This window comes from Tiliqua scincoides, chromosome 2 (assembly GCF_035046505.1).
Source record: "Tiliqua scincoides isolate rTilSci1 chromosome 2, rTilSci1.hap2, whole genome shotgun sequence".
Lineage (NCBI taxonomy): Eukaryota > Metazoa > Chordata > Lepidosauria > Squamata > Scincidae > Tiliqua > Tiliqua scincoides.
Genome location: NC_089822.1, coordinates 185493006 through 185516515, shown reverse-complemented (window position 1 = coordinate 185516515; position 23510 = coordinate 185493006). Strand labels below are relative to the sequence as shown.

At 41.4% G+C, this 23510-nt stretch overlaps 1 protein-coding gene across 4 annotated transcripts in view; it reads right to left on the bottom strand.

Moving 5' to 3' along the window:
* Positions 1-260: 260 nt before the first annotated feature.
* Positions 261-23510, bottom strand: part of RAPGEF6 (Rap guanine nucleotide exchange factor 6) — a 176745-nt gene continuing 153495 nt past the window's right edge. For all 4 annotated transcript variants that reach the window (XM_066616335.1, XM_066616337.1, XM_066616336.1 and 1 more), the window contains 6 exons: positions 22030-22164; positions 20610-20723; positions 15237-15465; positions 10772-11280; positions 5945-6247; positions 261-3248 (listed from right to left, as the gene is read on the bottom strand). In XM_066616335.1, coding sequence (XP_066472432.1) covers positions 3223-3248; positions 5945-6247; positions 10772-11280; positions 15237-15465; positions 20610-20723; positions 22030-22164 — 1316 coding nt within the window. In that variant the 3' untranslated portion in view covers positions 261-3222. The remainder of the gene's footprint in view (positions 3249-5944; positions 6248-10771; positions 11281-15236; positions 15466-20609; positions 20724-22029; positions 22165-23510) is intronic.

The window sequence follows — 23510 nt, the reverse complement described above, 5'->3', positions numbered from 1 at the left end:
AGATGGAACTTATATGAATGAATGAAGGTCTTGCAATAGCTCAAGGCCTATAAAAGGCCTGGCACAAAGCAAGACCAGCCTTTCCTTTGCTGCCACTGCTGCATCACAGACACAAAACAGCAAGCAGTGGAGGGAGCCCTCATCCCACACCTCATGTGAGAGGTTGAAAAGTTGGCTGTCACACAGAGTACTTTAGAGATGGAACTTATATGAATGAATGAAGGTCTTGCAATAGCTCAAGGCCTATAAAAGGCCTGGCACAAAGCAAGACCAGCCTTTCCTTTGCTGCCACTGCTGCATCACAGACACAAAACAGCAAGCAGTGGAGGGAGCCCTCATCCCACACCTCATGTGAGAGGTTGAAAAGTTGGCTGTCACACAGAGTACTTGCATCCGTCCAGCGCAGGCTCCAGCAAGACTCCAGAGGGCCAGAGCATCATTGGAGACTGGGGGCTCCCTGAGGGCCAGACTGGAGTTCTCAAGGGCCGCAAGTGGCCCCAGGGCCGGGGTTTGGGCACCCCTGTGCTAGAGGAAGAAAATAATGCTGCTCTTCTCCAGTTCTTTTCCATGGTTTCTGTACTCTGATATAGAAGCAACCTCAGCTTAGCTGAACTGGAAATAAACGATAACTGTCCCTTAGCTAAGCAGAATGTGCATATGTTGCACATGTACAAATTTATGCACAATTTATACTCCATTTATGACCAGAGTATCACAAATTTTGGTTAACATTGCCTGCTACCCCAAATTTGAGATCACTGCCAGCGCTGTTCCTTCCTTTGTTTAGGGGAATTCTCAACTATTGTGGTGCAATGAGCTTCAGAGAACCTCTGAGGTTCAAACAACTTGAGATGAACACATCGACTTTCTTCCAGAATTGGGAGAAGGGTAGGGAAAAGGGCTTGTATTCACATTGGGTTTCAGGAATCACTACTTCCAAACACTACTGAAACACAGTGCAAATCCAGGGATAAGTTTCCATGGTCTTCCCACAAGCCTGGAGGAAAGAGGGGGCTTACTCCTGTAGTCATGCTAGACTTCTAAGGCACTTGAGTACAGCAATATATCCCACTGTTTCAAAGTGACTCAAAGCCCAGAGCAATTGCAGGCACAAGACCCTGCCTATCTTCCACTGTACTCTTACCCCTGGCAAATCACTGACTTGTGGGTCCCTAAGGCAATATCACAGGCTTAATTTCACAGATGCTAATTTCTAAGGGTGTGTTATCAGATTTGTAAAGACTATATACCTCAAGTATGTTGAGGAGAACTCTGGGATGATCTGGGAGCTGAAATACACTAGCTTCACTCCTGGCTGCAAGGTATGAACTCCAGGAAGGCAAACACACAGTACAGTCTGCACGTGTATCCTGCGGATTCCTTCATTCGTGGGTCCCCTGAACCTGTGGGTAGGCAGACCTTGACATTTCCCTCACCTCCAGAAAGTCTTCTTGAGGGAAACTGGAAGTAACATGGTTTTTAGCTGAAATGGCTATTCTGAAGCCCAAAGGCAGCAGGTTGTCACGTGTTGCCTTTGCAGGGGTTCATAAGACCCTCGGTAGCTAAATGGAGTAAAGCTCTGGTTGGATTCAGAGGGTGGGGATTGAGAGGGTGGGGGTCCCCCTGCAAACCATGGGTTTTAACAACTGCAGTTTTCCTTATCTGTGGGGGTTCCGGGGATGGAACCCCATAGATAACATGGACTCACTGTACTGTGCAGTGCAATGTTACCAATGGTCACAAGCCATGAGCCACAGTTCATGAAGATGAAAATAATAAACGTATCAACTTTTATTATAAGTTGCCATAGTTCTGAAGAAGCCTGACAAGTTAGCAGCAAGTCAGAGCTTAAGTGGAGTCAAACCTCACAGGGATGTAGCCCTGAACTAGTTTCCAAACATAAAGGCTCAGCCTGGATTATGTGAATTTATACTCATGGAGAAGGCATCTGAACTGGTACATCTGATCAACCATGCAAGGACTGCAACCAGCCTTCCCATTCCAAGTCAGAGGATGTAACATCCAGACACACCAGAGACCTGGCATTCTCATTTCAGACATCAAGCATAGCGGTGTATGTGAACAGAATTGAGCAGTGTTTTTCATTTTGTTTTTTATGAGTTCAAATCTAACAGTCCTTCTGATTTCTGTGGTACTGCTCAAGCGGTTTGAACACCTCAGACTGGCTACTCTAAGAGCATAACTTCATGGGCACTTCAGTGAGACCCTTGCTGGAATGGATACAGTTTACACATTTGGGGCACAGTTCACACAGGGCGACATTCTCCTTGTGCTTCTTCCGTTCTTGCACTGGATAGGCTTTCCAGTGAAATGTGCTGTAAATACCACACACACGGCATGATTCACTTTGACTGGAGGGCAGGTATTTCTTTAGCCACTGGAGAATTTAAAAAAAGACAGTCACGCGTACTTCACTGGCTTTCAAATACAGGACCAATAGATGGCAGCATTCTCCTACTGTACATACAGGAAAGCACACTTGATACACATCTCTGGGGGCTTGGCATTTCACAAAAAAAGCTTTATGCTGCTTTGTGTGTAAACCTTTAGCTGCACTCATGAACATCCAGTTCCTCCAAAGTTCAAAGTGTTTTGCTAGCATAAGATATTTTTATTGACACCTAGATCATTTGTTACCTTATTCTCTTTGTAAAAGCATTCACATTAGCCAATCAGAGCATTCTCAAAAACACCTATAAACAAAACAAAATTCTTATATAAAAATCCAGATTAATAAATTACTCTTCAAATTACTGCAGAAGTTTCCTTGGTTTTGCTGAAATTTTGCAGTTTCCCATAAGGACATAAAACGATATTCCTCAACCGAGAGCTGCAATGGTGATAGAGAAAACATTTGAGCAAAGTCTAACAAAAGGCTTGATAAATTTTCTACCAAAGAGTGCTTCCAAGTTTTGGGTGGCCCCAATGCATCCAAACACAGGTCCTTCTGGATACTTGTTTCTGCAATGCAGGGTCACAGGATTCCTTGGAATTAGTCTCTCTTTCAGATATAAATACTTCCCTTGGGCTGATTACAGTGGACTGAAGCAAGTTCAACATGATCAGAGAGGCTCCATCATACTGTTCGGAGCCAAATGCAACATTTGAAGTCAATAGCAGCAAGCTGTCAGCTACAGCTAACAGTATTGTACAATTCCTCCTACTGTGACTTGAGGCCATTTTCTCAGGAAGCATAAAGGGCTAGACTGCCGATACTTGTTCGTCTTCTGTGAAACAAGAAACACACTGTAAATGGTGTATTCCAAAGAACACCCCAAACATAAAATATATGTAGTCATTGTGCTGATCCAACCGTGCTTGCACCCTTTAGCAATTATGTGTCAACTGGATAACACTCCATTTGGTAGGTTTCTTTTTCCCTGAATTTAATTTAAATTAGCAGAAAATTGTTTCAATACTCAAAATCCTCCTTGCCTGGTACCCCTTATGCTCTTGAACTTGGAAATGAAGATGAAACACTAAAAATGAAGTTCCAGCTTGAACAAAATGTAACATGTTTGCTCTGTCAAAGTGACTGAAAATTGGATAAGATTCACTGAGATGTGAATATTATTATTATTATTATTATTATTATTATTATTATTAACAGTATTTATATACCGCTTTTCAACTAAAAGTTCACAAAGCGGTTTACAGAGAAAAATCAAATAACTAAATGGCTCCCTGTCCCAAAAGGGCTCATCAACTGCCACATCACAGCATATCAAGATGCTTTGCTAAAGCAGCTCCCGGTGCCAAACTCCAACCCAGTTGTCTTTTTAAAAAATTACTCCTTAGATAAGCAACAGTGCATACATGCTACTACTTGTGCACACACAGAACACCTCTTTAGATCAGATCCAAAGAATGGAGTGTGAGCCAGTTATTTTGCCCTCCAAGTTGAAGTAACTAGATTTGTGAAAACAACCAAAATAATTGAATTATTAATAATAATTAATAACTGAATAATTTAGTTATGTTTCAAGCACAACAAGGGTTAAAAGGCATCTGAAGTGTGGGAATTCATAGGGCTGGAATTATGGGCCAGGAACAAAAAGTCAAACAGTAAGTTGTCTAGTCCTAGGAAGGCGGCAAGTGAGCTTGGTTTTCACACTCTTCCCATGATACACAGCCAACTTGGGTGCTCAGGTTTGTGATAAGGACATGTGGAATTCAAAATCCTGCTGGCCACATACAACTCCTTTGACACATCCAAAAAGGTCCCAGCCACAGCTTGCAAGTGGACAGTTCACTGGTATTCAATTACATATAAAGTGAGCCTGTGTGACTGTGGAGATGCAGGGCCAAATTTCCATTACCTCCCAGGGAGCCCTTCAGCCAGTCCCTCTTCTCTAACCTTTGTAACCATGGTTGTTACAAAGACAAACTGGGTGTGTGGAAAGAGAGTCTGCTGCCTGGAGCTCCTTGGAGTAAGTCTTGGATAAGAATGCAATTTTAACAATATGTAAACTATAATGGCCAAAGTTGAATAATTTCACATTAGGGCTCAGGTAATAATCTAATGTGCTAATTTAGAAGCTCTTCTGTATCTAGGTCAGCAAAGGTGACTTACTATAAAATGAATGCAATATCCTTAGCATAGCATGCAAAGTTGGAACCAGCTTGGATGCAAGATGAGCAACATGATCACGCACAATTCTATACACACTCCATTCTTCCACCTACCCCCCTCCTTTTGAACACAATGCACAACATCATTAGAGCACAATGACAAACAGATTCAAACAACTCTGCAGGATGTTTTCAAAGGCAAGAGAGCATGTCAGGTGAAATATGTCCTGAAATTCAGATTCTGTAAAAGCACAATCTGGATGTTAGAGAAAAATCTCCATTCGTGTATTCTATTAAAAATTAGAATATAAAATAATTATGCCAATCAGCCAGGAGGGAGGACTGCAAATGGACTGAAGCACAAAACCAGATTGCCTATTTTATGTTATGTGAACAGAGAGGTAGAAAAATAACACCTCCCACATGAAATTTCTTTTAAATTGTCCCAGTTTCATGAGGGGACTGTTGTGGCATAAGGAGTTCATGACAGAGGTCAAGTACAATATACCAGCCTGGTCCAATTAGCTGGCCCCTGTAGACTTGATTTTGCCCACCAAGCAATTCCATGAGTTGCAAGCAGCCTCAGTTTGTAAATAATTGAAACTGGAAATTTAAAATCTCCACATTCTCCTCCATTCTCTTTTCAATCCATCCCCTTTCATTCTCTCCAAATGTTAAGGGTAGAAACTAATGGCCACATATTTGTGCGACTGTTACTTAAAGTTACAACAGGATGCAGTTTTAACTGCACGAAGAGCCAGTAACTTGAAGCTCTAGTAACATAGCACGATGGGCCTTATGGTCCTGCCCATTTCAGGTCATGTGCATAAAAGTGCCACCATGCACCTGAATCCGTCCACTTGGTTAAAGCTGCCTTGAGATGTTGCTATCAGGTGGTAACCTGTTTCCACCCTGACTGATACACTCTCCACTGAATAAAAGCCAATGATAATGTCATCGACTCAGTTTATGCTGCCAATTTGAATGACATGTCTGCCACACAAAAAGTAATATTACAATTTTCTGAGAGAATTTTTCTGGCTTCTCGGGACAAACAGTCTGGACCACTCCTCTCCCCAAATCAACAGCATCTGCTTGGCACTTGCATTTGACACAAACATATGGTTAATAATTAGTGCAGCAGCAACACATTTGATGGATTTTTAGAATTATTCATTTTTCACCATAAGCATTTATCAAGCATGTTCAAATGATTTAAAAGAAAAAAGGAACCACTGATTCATACTCAAGATGATTTTTGTGAGGCAAGACGACAGGTTGTGCATTTCCAGGAATTACATACGATCACACCAGTTTAACCATATAGCTATCAAATTAGATCTTAACATACCATCCTCTTCACTATTTGCGTCAGTCATATCTGCTAGTCTAGGATGGGACGGCTGCCACTGAGGCGTCTTCTTTGGAAAACACGCCACGGGTTCGCTACTCAGAGGAGCGGATGAGAGCCTAGCGAGCTTGCTATGCAGCATCTTGGATCTCTGCACCGCCACACTATAGTCTGGAGGTTTGAAGTGTGGGTGGTGAGGTGATCCTTCCTTTATGTCCGCTAAAGAAATCCCCATATATCCTGGTGGAGTGGGCGGTGGCTCCCTATACCTATTGTCCTCCTTGGGTGAGGTGACACAGTACACTGGCACAAGAAATAAGCAATGGAAATGTTAATGAAAGAAACAAATGAGAAAAAAAGCATTTAAAAAAAAACAGTGAAATGTTACAATGGCTCAACCAAAAACTGATAACAAAAAGTAAATGTAGAATTGCTTGTTATGCCACTGGCAGGATTTTAAACATTAACTACTGGGCGGGGGGGGGGAGTCAGTGTAGCGGCAAGATTACTAGATTCAAAGAAGCTGAAGCAATGCTTAGAGGGTCTTCTGATTCTAAGTACTTGCAAATAGAAACAGAAACTGGGGTACACTGGTGCTTCTACAACATTCTATTACAGTTCCACAGAGCCTCTATGAAATCAAGAGAGAATATCAAGTGACATTGGAAGGAAAGTAGAATTATTTTAAAAACAGAAAGGAAGACGAAAAACAAAACCAAAAAGGTTTAGTAGAGCTAGCTATGCATGTAGATAGGGGCACATTACAAAAATAAAGCAGTTTTGCCCATATCTGTGCACGAGATATTTTTTGAAGTTACTTGTACTAATTCATAACAGCCATGTTTATCTGACCATGTGCTAGATATATACTTTGTCTAGCGTTTGAAGTCCTTTCTTGGAAGTCTATCTGATACCAGTTTGACCCTGCAGTTAAAAAAACAATTTTTTTTCCCTGAAGTACCCCTTTCATTCTATTTTTTAAGGCATGCTAGTGATGTGGAATCCTGGTTTCACTTTTAATTGTATTGCTGACAACCTACCCCTGAAGGGCAACACAAGCTGTCCATTTAAATACACTGTCCTCTGGGGCTTTTCTCCAGTGACTAAGTAGGTGACACCTATTCTGTTTATGAGCTCAGATATCTTTTTTTGTGTCAAGATATTTAAATTCCATTTATTCTTTGAACAACCTACTTCAATGGTGAAAACTTGTGTAAAAAATTTCATTTGAAAAAATTGCTGTTATGCTCCGTACTGGGTAGGTGGGAATGTGCACCCACACTTGGATGCACTTCTAACACCATTCTTCAAAGAAGCATCTTCCTTCATTCTGCTACCATCAACATGGCAGGTGATTACTGACAAAGAGATTCCAGGGGTGCTAACTCTAAGCTATTCAGAATACTGCTGGTTACAAATGCAGATGTTGTAGTACTTTTGCAATGACCTAACACAAGCCATTTTTCCTACCTCAAATCCACTGACCTGCAGTAGGAGATGGGCAACTTTTATAATCCTAGACCAGTTGATTCCAACAATCTGTAACTTGCAATTGGTTACTGTACAAGTTTTTAAATATTAGATTTCAAAGGTTTTTGCAATTAACAGGGCAATCCTATCTTGTACCAGAACAGGCAGGCCAGGAGACTTGTGCTGTATCTGATGAAAGACTGGGGCCAGAATTGGCTCAGCCGAAGACAAGGAGAAACTTTTCCCCTTATCCCCAGGTAAGCCACCACAGCCCCAATGGGTCTCCTCGGACCTGCATCACCTCAGGAGATGACGCAAGTCCAAGGAGAACTGAGCGGCTTGGAGTCACTTCACACTGCTTGGGAACGGGGTTGGGATCTGGCATAACTGCTGGGTCCCAGCCCTACCTCCTGTTCCCCAAATGCCCACCCCCTGGAATGCCCTCTGCTTGCCCTCTCCCCACCCCAGAATGCCTCCCTACTGCCTCCTCCCTGCCCTCTCCAGATCCCTGCGTCAGCTGAGTTCGGCTGGCACAGCCTTCCCACTCCGCATCGGTGCAAAGGCTGGATGCGGCCTCCATGGGCCAGTGCGTGTCCCTGTGCCGGCTCAGCCAATACACAATGAGGCACAAACGTGCTTTGTGGCAATCCTAGCAGTTAGGATTGCACCCTAAGTCATCATATAATATGGCCTGTGTAAGGTGAACCAGTACTGGCTTACCAAATCTGAAAATTAATAACATTCCTTCTGAGAGCATCAGATGCCTCATCTTGATGACAGTTTCTAAAAGCTTTTATAATTCCACACTCCCAGTATTCCATACTATCCTACAGATATTATTGTACCTATTGTAACTCACTATCAGCAACACTGCCCATAACACCTGCAATTAATCTTATAATTCACCTTCAACTGTGAGTTCAGGCTACAAAGCTTAGGTTCAATTCTTTCATTTTGTTTTAAGCCTGATTCACTCTCACTTTCCTTTTGCTTTTTCTTATTTCAAAATAATCCAAGTTAGACAGATTGTGTTAACATTTGTTGTTATTCAGATCAAAAACACAGCCATTCCATGATAAAACAATAGCTACCAATTCAGTACACTTTCGGTTGGCACGTTACATACTGGATGCAGTATACCCATGGCCATCGCACTCCGGCAGTACTGGTTGTTAGAGCACCAGCAGAAAGGCTGGAGCTTTCCTTAGTACATTGGTGGATCCCAGAGGACTCACTGAGGTAGGTAAAATGGCATGGATGATGGGAAGGGATGGGGGTACAGAACAGAGGCAATGGAGTGGGGAGAAAGTGGATTGGGCCCAGGAGGGGGCGGGTTAAGCAGTCAGGTAGTCTGCCCTGCCCTTTGATATACACCACACTGTACCCCTTTCACAGATGGTACTGAACTTGAATTCTTTGGGGAATTATCAACATAACTAAAAGATGCTGGCAATATAAAGTGTTCCCTCAGGGAAATATGCTTTAAACATGTTTGGAAGAAAAAGTAAACCCAGTTCAGGATGCTCCTGCCCCATCCCACTGGTCATAAACAGTGGCACAAGGATTAGAACAGCAACCCCAACCCCAAACCACCTTATCTCAGCAGGAAACTACAACAATCTTCCTTGAAAAGCATCCAAACACTTGGAATCTATATGTTATGGATTCCAAAAAGGATCTTCCAAGAAGGCATGCAACAACAAATACCATGCCGAAAGGCCCCAAATAATAAGACATATGTCTGTCCTCCCATATGCTAATATTTTATACATGGCTCAAGACATTATTAGGAAGCTGCTAGTAGCAGAGCACAAAGGCCTTCAACACAAATGCTGGTACTGAGTGGAAGGATAGCTGGGCATCTAGGGAAAAAGACTGGGCATCTGGTAGGACATCTGATAATCTCTTACAGAACTGTCGGAGGTCCCTGGTGGAGGGGTGAGATACAAATCAACAGTAGTTTAGCTGAGGAAAAGAACTGAAGAAAGAGGATACGACTATAATATTTAGAAATAGAGAACATCATGCACCAGAAAGAAAAAGCAAGAGGCAGAAGGCATCTGGGAACTTTGATGCATCAGTTCTTTATCTCCAGTGCTGAGGGGAGCTTTCTCAGAGGCTCTCTGACCTGGTTCTTTAAGCAGTTTAGGGGAATTCCTTTACTGGAAACTAACCTTCCTCAACACAGTGCACATGACATACAAGGAGGTGTCGCTGCCTTGGAGCGAAGCCTTTCTAAGTGTCTGGAGAGAGAATGATTGATTCTGCCTGGGGGTCTACCTGATTCTTCTGCATTATAAAAGTCAGCAAGGCTGTTTTTAAATTGCTGAGCATTGTTTTTTAAATGGCTTTCCTTTAACATGATCTTATTTTTGGTATACATGTGGGTGCTGGGAACAGAACCCTTGCAAATACTGATACTCAACCTGTACACAGTAGCCTGTTAAAGTACAGATCACTAACATTTCCCCATATGCAGTCACATGCCATGGTAGCATTAAGTCTATTAAAAATAAAATATTGAAATGAATGGGGGGGGACCCCACCGAAATTGGGTCACGACTCACCTAGTGGGTCCCAACCCACAGTTTGAGAAACACTGATCTATGGTGTGCATAATATAATATATAATCTTCACTTTCATGGCCTTAATACCTAAGGGAAATGTTTTTCCTTCAACAAAAACTACCCTGATCCACATATTCTTTTAACAATGTTAAACACGATGCTTATTTAAACATAATGTTCATACTGTACAATTAATACTTCATTTTAGGGTTTATTTTCCAATTCCAATAGTATGGCCCAGAATATTTTTGATGTAAAATCTGAGTCTCAGAATCCCAGCATTTTTCCTAGGATACGGCATTTGGACAATGGCCAGTCTGATGACAGTGCAAATGACACCAAGAAGACAATGTCTTCCCATCTCTGAGGCAAGGGCTTTCCTGTTGCTTTGCTGTAGGAAAACACATGGCCTGGATTCACTCAGCAAATGCCTCAAGGTGGTGATAGGCAGAATAAGCTATATGAGTGCTCAAGAAACAAGTCTAAATTCTTATCAGGAGAGAATTTGAAGGAGTCTCACATAAAGTTAGAGAGGTCACATGGAAATTTCCTTTGCTTGCTCCATAAACCTCTTTCCCTCTCTGTAAGGCAGTAAAAAAGTACACTGTTCTATTACTTTAAACCCCACCCTCTGCTCTCACAGAGGTTTGGAAGCACTTCATCTGAGGATTCGTTTGATGAGAAACATGTGCTCAAGCTAGATTTTAACATGCAATCTGGCCCCCAGATCTGCTGATGTCATTTCTTAATAACATAATGCATAACAGCTGGGCTTTGAACCTGGCTTACCTATGAGGCCTCTCTCTGTACTTGAAGTGACAGTTTTGTAAGTTGCATCACTGCTTGCTTTGGAGTCCAAAACTTCAGTTTGCTCTGCTGTTAAGCTATCAAGTCCTCTTCGCTTTATGGTCCCATAGTTTGTTTCATACGTGTCTGACAGAGAGCTTGAGGAAGCCCAGCTCTGTCGAGATTGGTCGAAGTCCACGCCAGCTTTGGACTGTCTGCTATTTGAGTGGGCACTGGACTGCAAATGAGTCTCTTCAGGACAGCAGCTTGAAGGTTCTACTTCTGCAATGGCCCTTTCTAAATGAGTGTGGCGATAAGAGTTTAAGAGGTCCCATCCCTTCTGGTTCTGGATATTTTGGAAGTTATCATGAGAGCTACTTGAGCAAGAGGTCCAACTTCCACGACCACTGTCTGCAGCTTCTATTGTGATATGCTCATGGGAAATCTCCTCAGTACTCATGGAAGATGAGACCGGCAGTCCTCGGATCACTGGGGGCCTAGGCAGTGGCCAACTGTATGCGAAGGGAATGCAAATGAGAAAGGGAACAAAAGTGTTAATGAACAGAATATGCAAGCAGCTCAGTGACAACAGCTTCTGCTTAAATGGGGTACTGTGAATGTTCATTGGGGTTTTTTTGTCCAAGCAACCACCCTTGTTCCTCTGGAAAAGCAGAGTGTTTTGCAGAATCCTCAGCACTGTCTCTACCCCAAGACCTTTCTTAGCATAAATTGAGAATTGTTTGAAATGAGAAATTAACTTTATGGTTTAGCATGACTGAGAATGGGATAATACCATGTCTCCATTTAACCATCGCTTTTCAATGAGCTTGGTTTGCGCTGAAGCAACATAGCTAGAGTAGATTTCTTCTCCTAACTCAGTGGTTCTCAAATTTTGAGGGAGTTTTACTCCCTCAGTAAGTCTTTGCAGGGGAAAAATTAGGGCAGTGACAGGATCCCCAGGATTGCATCGCTGAGGGGGGTGCTTTCACTTACTTTTAAGTAGGTAGCGCCGCTGGAGTTGTAGGAGGTGCAGGGAGCCCTGTGCAGCCCTCCACAGCACTCCCTGAGGCTTGGAATGTTCAGTAAAAGCGGGCACAAAGCACCTCCTGCACAACGGAAGTGCTTTGTGCCCACTTTTACTGAATGTTCCAAACCTCTGGGAGGGCTGCGAAGGGCTCTCCACACCTCCTGCACCCCTTCCTACTTAAAAGTGAAAACACCCCTCCTTCGCCCCCCACAGGGATGCAATCCTGGGAATCACTTCCCTGCCTCTCCCCTTCTTCCACCCCTTAGGGACGGGAGAACCTTTACACAAACTGGTGGGTTGCAACCCACCAGTTTGAGAACCAGTGTCCTAACTGATATACTGGTTTGCACTGCATTACATTTGAGTGCTGGTTAACTTTTTCTCGGCTGTCTGCACAGCGATACACTTATTTCTTTCCATATTCTGTCCTAAGCTCTGTGTACTCCCTGCCTCTTTTTATGTTAACCCTTGTGAGAATTGTGCAGTTACAGATATACATGCCAATAATTTCTACTTCATATTTTTAATTTCTCTGCAATTTTCTATCTTGGGCAGACATTGGACACTAAATTTGCATAAATGAACATATAAACTACATCTGAACCAGAAGGAATCAACAAAAAAGAAGAGATAGTATACAGAAGTCTCTTCTAGCCAGAAGCAACAAGAGTCCTTTGTATGACTTCTTCCTAGCATCTCTGCTGATTCCAAACATAGTCTGTGGGCATGAGATGCAGCAATCTTCTTGAAGCTCAGTGAGAACCAATCTAGTCAAAGCCTGGATAGAATACTGCCTGAGTACCCCTGAGTGCACTGCCTTAAGTTCCACAGATGAAAGATGCATTTTTCATTGTAGTAAATAAAGGAGAAATTTTGCTTTTTAAATGTTAACTGAAATGACACCATGTTTTAAGCATGTTTCCAGTCAGGCAAGTTATGATACATTCAGACAGGTGTCAAACTGAACAGATAAGGCATCAATTGCACCTTGCATGCCAATGGCTACCAAGGATATAGGATCAGAAAAAAAGTGGAGCTTTAAGACCATAAATGTATTGTATGTGTAATGTGTGTGGAATGCTGCTGTTTTGCGATACATGTTGGTCTATGGCTGTATTGATAATAAACTAAATTAAATGTGGAAACTCTGACAGTTATACACATGTTATTCACAAGGGAGGGTCCAAAGCTCAGTGGTACAGCACATGTTTTATATGCAGAAGGTACAATCCCCAGCATCCAAAGGGAGAGCAGAGAAAAATTCATGTCTGAAACCCTGGAGAGCTGCTGTCCCCCCATTTCAACAATACTGGACTACATGGATCGAAAATAAAGACTCAGCAGAAGCGGCTCATGGTTTCTACGATGCTCAACAGAGAAAAGGAAATTTCTCTGACATAGGTTCCTGTGCCTGGAGACTCCTAGAGAGCATTCCTAGGGGAGATGCCATCACAATCATTCTGGGGTGCAACAAAGCCTTCTACAAGGGGAGAGGCCACCCTCTCGGACCATAATAGCAGATCGCACAGACAAAACCAACTCATCAGGAAAAAATGCTAAGTGCTAACACAACCAGTATAACAATAATATATCCCTTTTCCAGTGCCTCAGGAGAGATTAACAAGGAAGAAAGGATAGGCCTATTCTTTGCCTTCCCACCCTTTCTTTTATGTACAGCGTGGACAGAGGGCCTGAGGCAGATATTTCCCTCTCCACTAAAACTTAGATTGGGCACCCCAAATGCTTGTGCTTAGTAGCAATGACTGGTTGGCTCTGGAAGCAACAGATCAACTCTGTTGGATAGCCTGCACTGGTTCAGCCACTAGCAGAGGGACAGATGAGGTTCCTGTGGCGTCGGTACCTTGATGGGAGAGTAGGTGCAATCTGCTGTGGAAAAGGAAGAACTTTCAGAAGGGAGTGTGTATGGAATCAAACAACTGACCAGACCCCAGCACCACACCAGCGTGCACTAATAATGAGATCTGCTTTGGACAACGCCATCATTGTGCGCTGCCTCTCCGTCAGAGATATCTGGCCCCGTAGGGTTCAGGGTCACTCCCATGTACGCCAACGTATGCAGCGAGGAGACAGTTCTTGTCCTAATTCCATTTTTTTCACAAAAATTCCACAAAGTCCATTTTTTTCCCCCTACAAAAGCAGTTGGCATTAGAAACCCTTCCCTGGGATCACCCCTTCCTCCTAGCTGTCTGTTGCTCGTCTGATCATGGTTAGTGCCTGAAAGGTGATGAACACTGAAGATGTGTTCCTATCTGCCCTATAAAGAGGAAAGAAAGTTAGGATGAGAAATGAGCGCAGATGCTTTGCTTGTAGGTAGACCACCATGTTTGCCAGACCTGGCCTATGTTCGGGGTGCTAGGAGAAACACGGTGACAATATGGGTGAAGGAAGCTCCTCATGCTCAGTAAAACACAGCTCTCTCCTGCAGAAGTGGCCTGTTTCCTTCTAGCTGCTACTGAGAATTCTCTTCATGGCTGCTCCCTATGGGGAAGGAATGACCTATTGCTGATGCCCTCCCTCACAATTTGCCTAACATGAGACCTTCTGTCCCTTCATAAGATTGGTCATGTGGAGGGTGGGAAAAGATGATCTTCAGAAATCTAGCAAATACCTACTGCTTTATTTGGAAAGTAGAGTCACTCTGGCAGACCAAGGTGGCCCCCTCCCCTTGGACAAGCCTTATCTTCATTGGATCCTGCACAGTGTTCCAGAAGGAAGCGCCATCCTGATCATTCTGGAATGCCCTCCAGGAGTCTCCAGAGACTAATCTGTTACAAATACACACTTATACAGATGTTTCCCATTACTTACAGTGTAAACCATAAATACACTCCAGTAATTGTACAACTTTAACTGAATGTGCTTGAAAATACATCAAGCCTGGAAAAAACACCTCAGACCCAAGAGCTGCCCATTTTTTTTTTTTTTGTTATATTCAGCAGTGTCCAGTCTTTCACTGACAGCAATCATCCTTTCTCAGAATGGAGGCAACCATGTTTCTGACAATATGCCATAGGCATAAGCTTGTTTCTCACTCGATAGCCTGGCCATTAAAATACTGTCATGAAACACGATAATGCCATATATTAATCAGGAATGCATTACAATAGCGAGTCTTTAGGGTTTCACAGAACCACATCATTGCCTGATATAGCACTAAGCGTTGAATATTCAATCTACTGAAATCTTGCAGCCTTAATGCATTTTTTTTTTGCATGTGAATTAATATACCAATTTAAGACCTACCAAGGTATGGAAAAATTAAGTGCCTGAGCAGAGAGTGCACCTTTCTTTTGCTCAATGTGCAGAATGCTTTTCAGCAGGCTAATAATATCTGTGAGAATCATGACAACATAAAGAGAAAGTGGCCTGAAAGTTAAATCTCCTTGTCATTTTACAGTGCAACAGTCAAGCATTCCTCACCTTGTGCAAGGCTGGCTGTATTCAGAGGAAGGTTGCGGGTATTCTTTCCTTTCCGCCGTTCCTACCGAATCCATGACCACAACGGTCTGAGGTAAACTTCTCTCATCTTGGAGGGCCGCAGACATGGAGTCTGCAGAGCAATTGCTCACAATGCTGGACCGTGAAGAGATCTCACTGTGGCTAGAATCAGAAAAATTTTCTGATTTGGCAGATGGTATCAAAGCATAGCCTAAACACAGACAGGAAGAAAAAGGTCTTTTAAAAAGGAGTGCAAACAGCTTCTTTACAAATCTGCTCAACAATGAAACAGGTTTTAGAATACATTTAACCACTTTTTTGCCAGTCATCCTCAGATTTGCCCCTGAATCCTATCCTCATGAACGTCAGTGGAACAAGCCTTCCATTAATTACTCCGAAAATTCATCAGATAATCAAATTGTATGCTCTTTTGCATAGTGTTTTTTTTCTGTCATAACAAATAAAACCAAAGGTAAAGGAATACTGAATACAGCAGAAAGGAAAAAATAATAATAAAACACTAGGCATAGACAACGGAACTTGCCACAAAAAAGGGATTAAAAAATCTCTATCAACCTCCGGGGGGGGGGGAGGGGTTGTATCTTCCATTAACAGGCCACTGTAAGCTGTTAAGCTTACAGTGCGATGAAATGAGGCTCCTGGCAGCTTGAATATTTGAATAAATTAGCTCTAACACAAAACAGGAAGTACTTAATTTCTGCTTCCTATTTTGCATTAGAGCTAATTTAACAGATTCCCGCATGGATGCCGAGGCACGCCTGTACAAAAGAATGCCATAAAATTTCATCAGGCAAGGCAAAACCCATTGTGTATCCCCATAAACTTCTTTAGTACCTAAGAGCAAGTGTATCCAAATATTCTTAATACCACCTAGACACTCTTAATACCAACTAGAGGAGGGTACTTAAGGCTGGTTGATATGTGCAGCACCAAGTGGTCAGATTTGTCCTGAACTGATCCATTTCAAGCTATTCATGAATTTCAAGCTATTCATGAATGGTCCCTTCCTTCAATGAAGGAAGGACAAAGAGTTAAACAACCTTTATAAAATTTTCATAATTTCTGAAAGTTCTAGCTTCAAGACAAATCCACTCTTGTCCTTTTCCTATCAGCAAAATTGAAGATAACTACTGGTATGAATTGGAGAAGATAATAGCTATTAGGCCTCCTATGGCCTGTGTTACCTCCTTTTATGCAACTCTTGCTGCCAAGGATAAAGACATAGGACAAGTTCAAATTTAATGCCAAGTCATGTTTTCACGCTATGAGAATGAGCCTGGGACTACTATAGGCTTGCACACTTTTCCCTCCATCACCTATTTTGGGCATACTGGGAGGAAGGGGAAACCTCTTCCCCTATAACCATAGTAACATGTTATGTCTGAACCTGGGGCCTATTATTTACTTCCAAAGGAACAAACCAGGATCTGAAGACAGCTTCTAGTCCCAGCATTGTCAATTATCACCCATATGTCAATTTCAAACACTTTGCCTCACCTTCATTGTGCATATCAGATTTGTCCTGCCTCACCACTAACGAAATGAAAATAGGAGAAGGTCTTTGGCTCATGTGCTTCCTCCCTGTACATCACAGAACATAGTCTGTAATAGGATACTCCATGTTTATTTGATCACCTGCTTCAACAAGTTATGGAGGCCTGGGATCCACTATCAGGTAACCACATGCACAAGTTAGAGGACAAAAGCATTCTAAACAGACCATGCAGGAAAATTGGGTCAGAATGAGGTGACAGTTCTGAGGTGGTAGAACAGTCTCCTTTCAGATTGCAGGGTTGGTGGGTGGGGGTGGAATCACAATTCATCACAGTTTATCTATGTTTTAAAAAACCCCAAAACACCTCCCTACAAGCAGAAAGCTAAATCGGATGGGACTAGATAGAATATTCCTCACCAACAAGCTAATTTTTACTCACAGGGAAGATCTTTTTTTGTGGATGCTGACTGCATCCACAAATGACCCCCAACCAGCAGCCTTATAGTAAGTAGACCAGTTCACTCTACCACCTCAGCATTCTATCTCTTTATTCTGCTGCATGCAAAGGCCAGGCCTATGACTTCAATGAAAGTGTGTTTCAAGTGAGTTTGAATTTTAGATGACTGAAACAAAGCTCATCAGCATTCTTAACAAAAAATAGGCAAGCATTATTATTATCCTGCTGCTAATTTGGCATATTAAGCTTGCCATATCCAAAGACGACTTAGAACTTTTGGTAAGGAGAAGGAAACTTAAATACTAATAATCATTTTGTGAAAATGCCACAGAAATGGAATAATTTTCCCTATTTCCACTCAAGTTTTGAGAATATAAGCTTCATATAGCTTTTGCCAGTATTACTGCTAAGCCTGACTATGGTGCAATGGTCAGTTCTGTTGCAACCACTTACATGACTAGTCTCAAATTGATTTGATATTTAAGATCCCAATTTAAACCAAGCAAGAGTTTGAAACTTCATTTCTGATTGTATTTCATTTCTGAACTTCCCAGGTTCTGAGTGGACATGATGTTTTGTTAAGGTTCTTCCTGGAACTGTGCAGAGTTAATTAAGGACATACACACTGAAGGTGTGCAAAAGAATGAAGAGTTCAAACTTTATCTGAACCCTACACAAAAACACAACATGTTCCTCCTTAAAGGCAAATAATTAGCACAGTTTGGGCTTCAGTTGATGACAATAAGCAAGTATGGCAAATTCTGAGCTCTCCTAATTGAAGGAAACTGGGGAACTCCAAGGTGCAAACTTGGTATGACCAAGAGTTTTATCTACCTTTACTCTGTGTTACCAAAAAACAGCCTTGGAAGACTATGATTAGTAAGTGAGAGACTGGCAGGGTACACTCCAGGTTATTTAATGCTTTGCCCTCTTGCGGTTTTTCTGCTTCTCCTAAGTTTTTTTAACCCCATGAAGCTTTGAGCTTTTTATCTCCAGACAGGCCATTGCAGGCTGCTGCTCATCAGCTAGGTCTGTGTAGTCTACAGGACACCTATTCCTGTTCCTTCCAAGCATCTGGGTTGTGGAATCAGGACACATGCTAATATGCTTCTTCTCCACTACTACTCCCTGCTGGTTCTTTGAAACTATTTTCCTTGTCAAACTCTTCCTTCACTACTTTTCTCACTTGAAAGCAACAGATGACACACAACTGGTACACAACTGCCACATTTTATATGTCTAACAGTGGCGCGCTCCTCTCTCTCATTAAATACATTTTTAAAAACTATCCCAAAATTGCAATCGACTTCTATGATACTTAATGATGAGCTATTTCCTGCTTAAAAGAAAGTACAAACTTTGTTTAAAGATTCAGGGGGGATCCAAAGGCTTGTTTAGGCACCTTAGAATCAAACCCATAGTATTTGATCCTGGTGCAAATACAATCAGTACATTTTACAGCAGATGCCCCTGGTCTTTAAAAAACGAGTATTGCCTCTCAATGAAATTCCAATGCGCAAATGTGTTATTTCTACCCAACTACCCAGAGCTTCTATAAATTTGTGCCAACTTTTCAAACTATTGTTCAAACTCATAGGTGGGGGAAGAGTTTAAGAAACAGTTATGGGGTTTTGTGGAAGCAGCTGCTAAGAGGAATTCTCCAGGGGGGGGGGGAAACTCCATGGATATTATTCCCAGAAGCTGCACTTCTGTTTCTAGCATTACATTTATTTACAAATTAGAGAATATCTGAGCTGAATCTCTGAACCATGAAAGACCGATCTTATCCTTTATTATTTCAATACATTCAGAGATAATCTTAATTATGCAATCCAGTAATCTGAAAATGAAATCAGAATGCACAGATAAGGCATGGGGATTTAAAAAAATCATTCACTAATAGCAGTAAACACTGAAGTAAATACAATAATTCTAGCAAATGAGGAAAAACTAGTAACTTAAAAGGAGGTAATTGCATTTTAAATTACTTTAGATCAAATCTCTCTCACTTCACTATATATTAACATGCAAGATAATATCTTCATAGTAATGTAGACAACATTTTCAAAACATTTTATGTACATGTACTAAAAAGAATGTTTTTAAATAAAAAATGGGAAGATACAACTTTGATTGCACAGATCAAATAATGTATTGCTTAAAATTAAAATTGGAAACCTGGAAAGCACAACCATGTATTTGCATATTCAAAACCAGGTGAGCACTTTCAACACACACACACACACACACACACACACACACACACACACACACACACAGAGGTTGCAATTTTATGCGCATTTCCTTCAAAGAAAGTCCCACAAAGGACGGTGGGACACTCAATTCCAAAAGCGCATAGAATGAAGCTGCAAGGCTCTCATTCCTAAATGGAAATGATACTTGCCACTTGAAATGCAACCAAATGGAATAGCCTACATGGCACACCCATATATGGGAAGACCACTGATGTAATTGTGCTTATTTTACCACAAGAGTGCAAACTGCAGAATCATCTGCATGGAGTAGCTTCAAAAGGATGCAGAGCTGCTCTGCACAAGAGGCCTGTCACAGAAAGCCACCTCCATGTGGCTACATTATCAAGTCCCAGTCCAATTTGCATGGGTGAATTGGATCTTAAGAGGAAAAACTAGAACATGAGAACCGATATTTACATTAGAAAATGTGGACTAGAGAGAAATGCAGCTTTTTCATCCTTTGCACAGAACCTGTAAAGCATGTACATAGCTGTGGAAAGAGGGAAGTCTGCTGCTGAAACTGACCTAGGGATTTATCTCTAAAAAACAGAAACCAATGGTCCTAAGTCACTGTAAGCAGAACAGGCTGGTTAGCTTACAAGCAAAGTTTTCCTGCGCAGCCAGCTTTAAGACCTTTATGCTAGTACCCATATGTGGGGATGGGGGGGGGGCGAAATAGTGTCACCAATATGCATAAACAGAGAGCATATTTTATAGATCGGAATACACACAAACAGTATATATAACTATGTCTGACGGCAGCTGAATGGCAAGTCATATCGTCTTCCTTCTTTTCTGCCTCAATTGTGGACATAACCAGATTTGAGAGCTTCTGTTTCCATGGCTACTAGTTATATGCAACACATTATTCTCTATGTCCTTTTGTTTTTCACTTCTGTCCCTCTCTGGTATGTGTTCTGCCTCCATGTCAGGCACAAGAGCTGGTCTTTCCCTTGAGGAACTTCTTTCCCTGAATCTTCCAAAAGGGGACCTCATCCTTTTCCTGGGCTGGTATAAAGTCTCTGCCTTGTCTCTAGCATTTTCACTTTCTCTTTGTTCAGTACTGACTGATCTTTCTGCTCTCCTGCTAGTCATCTGCTGAATTTTCTTTTGCAAATAAGCCCCACCTATTCCATAACTGCGTTGTCCACTGTTCTTGTTGCTCGTTTCACTAGCAAGTGATGAGGAAGAGCCAGACAAATTAATCTGATTGCAGTTATCAGACCGCTGGAGGTTACCACCTAAAAAGAAAGGAACACAAAAAGGTAATAACACAGTGACAGTAAAAGGAGTGCTCCTTAAAAAAAAAAATCAATGTAATGTTGCATTTGAATGCAGTACAAAAGGGAATATAACTTGCAGTTCAGCAAATAGTGACAGAAATGTAGATGTTTAATTAGGTGGAGAGCAGATCATCTAACTTTGGTTCTGTAATGAGATACTAACACAAAATGGAGTAAATGCTACCTGTATCAAAATAAGGCAGTTCATAAAAGAAAGAGAAAAAACTAAAAAGCAAGTCAAACAAATGAAATTAACTAAGAGACAAAGCAATTCTCATGTAGTTACATGGAAGTTAACAAAAATCACATGTTTATGGAGAAGAATACTAGCGAGATAAGCTTTTGGCAACCTCAATGGAACAAGAATTGTCAAATACCCATTTAAAAATGTTAAAAATGAACATATATAAAAACAGAGTCCTACTATTACTCTTGTACCTTGCCCATGGAAAGTTTATCCCTCTAACAAGAAAAGTTCAACCTCTTGGCTATCCGAGGCATTAAAAAGCAGCAATTATGAATTGCCCCAAAGTCCAAGGTCAGACATCAAATATAAATATTAGGCTGTGTTTTTAAAGAAAGTGAATTCTGACTAAGTACCATTGACATTAACGGGACTTAAGTTACACACATCTAACTTATTTTATTTACTTCAATGGCCATCAGAATTAATTTTCTTTGGATACAACCCATGGTGACTAGAAAAGAACTAACAACAGTAAAAGCTGTCCTAAAACATGTTCAGGAACAGGAACCTTTTGCATTAATTTTCCTTGACTCCATGAAACAAGTATGTCCTTTATACATCTCTGCGTTTATTGTGGAATATTAACTAAGAAACCTGAATGCAATGCTCTGGTGCTGTGGTTCTCACACATTTAGCATAAGGACCCACTTTTTAGAATGAGAATCTGTCAGGAGCCATTAGAAGTGATATCATTACCAGAAATGACATCATCAAGCAGGAAAATTTTTAACAATCCTAGGCTGCAATCCTACCCACACTTACCCAGGATTGATTCCCACTGACTATTATTGTTAAAAAATTATACATAGCAGCTTGTTAAAAGTACAGGTCTGTAACATTTCCCCAAAAACAGTTACATGCCATGGTAGCATCAAGTCTAATACATTATAAATAAAATATTGAAATGAATGGGGGCCCACCTGAAATTGGTTCACGACCCATCTAGAGGATCCCAACCCACAGTTTGAGAAACACTGCTCTGGTGTATTATACAGACTGACATGTGGTCACTCCTACCTTTGCGTGGAGAACCCTGAGGAGAAGCAGGAGGACTGGAATGCAAAGAAGATGCCATGGATATATTATCGTCTGCCTGTTTTTTGCTATTTACTTCTTCAGACAAACTCACTGACTTCTGAGGAGAACCTGCACCTATGAAAGTGACAAAAAGAAAATAATGTTTATACATGTACACTATTTAAGCTGGGAATTCTTACCACAGGTACCTTCCATTGTCCTGAGGTTAAACATTCTGTAAGGGAACTGTACTATGACCATAAGTCACAGCTGTTCAGCTATTCATTTATGCACTCTAAGCTCCACCACAGCATGGGTGGAACTTAAAACAAGTCAACCAAAAGCCAGATTGAACGGGAAGAGAATGTATACTGCCCTGCAACTCCCCTAAAGATAAGTTTGTTTAGGAATAAACGTCATAGACTAGAGCTAGGCAGCGATTGCACACATAGCTTTCTGTTGCTGGGGAGAGATCAAAATCTATCCCACTCCTAACTAAATTTTCCTGGAGTCCAGCCAATTTAAGTGTACAACTTCCTGTAGGAGTGTATTACTTCCATTCTATTGTGATGGGCATGGACCCCAAAGACCAAGGCAAATACTATAGAGCACAAGTGCCCGAGAAAAGGATAAGATGTCCTCTTGAACCAGAATCCTTGTACTGAATTCATCCGTTTTATCTCATAAATTTGTTTGCCAGTTCTTCACAACCTTCCTCTGTAGCAATACACATCACATGGTATCCCAGTAACCCACATTCTGGGAAACAAGGAAACAACAAGGGATTAAGGACTGAAACTGGCAGGCAATTTTCAGAAATGACCCACGCTTCATTCAGGTGAATGCTGGTGTTCAATATGGAAAATAGTATGGTATTATAGCTTTCATTTATGTGAAATACATAGTGCCTGAAAGTGCTCCAAAAGATACTGGAAGTAGGGTCTGGAATAACCCTCCTCTTGTTCATATGGATTCAACAGAACTTGCAAGTTATGTAACAGAAACAAATGAGGGTCTCTGTTGAAAATGAGAAGCTAGGTGGTAGTGTACCTATAAAAGATTTCCATCTGTGGCAGTATTTTTACATTACAAAGATGGAGATTTCAGAACTGATGAGCTAACATAATCCTGAGCTGTATTGCTCATTATGAAGTGTTCCTCATGCCTTCTGTCAATTTGAAAGCATGGCAATAAAAAACACAGTATCTGTGAATCTTCCTGATAGTTTTAAAAAACTAATATTGGACAAAGAAATCGATGCAATCAATTTTCAATGTCCATTTCACGCAATACCTGAGAATTTGGCTCACTTGAAATGGCTTAGTATTTATTACAAGAGCTGATTTTCCAAATCTCTATACAAATAGACAGCACATAGTTGCCTTGCTCCAATCATCTGCCTACTCCCTGATTCCCTTCCCTACATCAGTTCTGCTTACTTAGAACCCAGGTCCAGTGGTCTCTCTGCTGCCTCAGAAGGC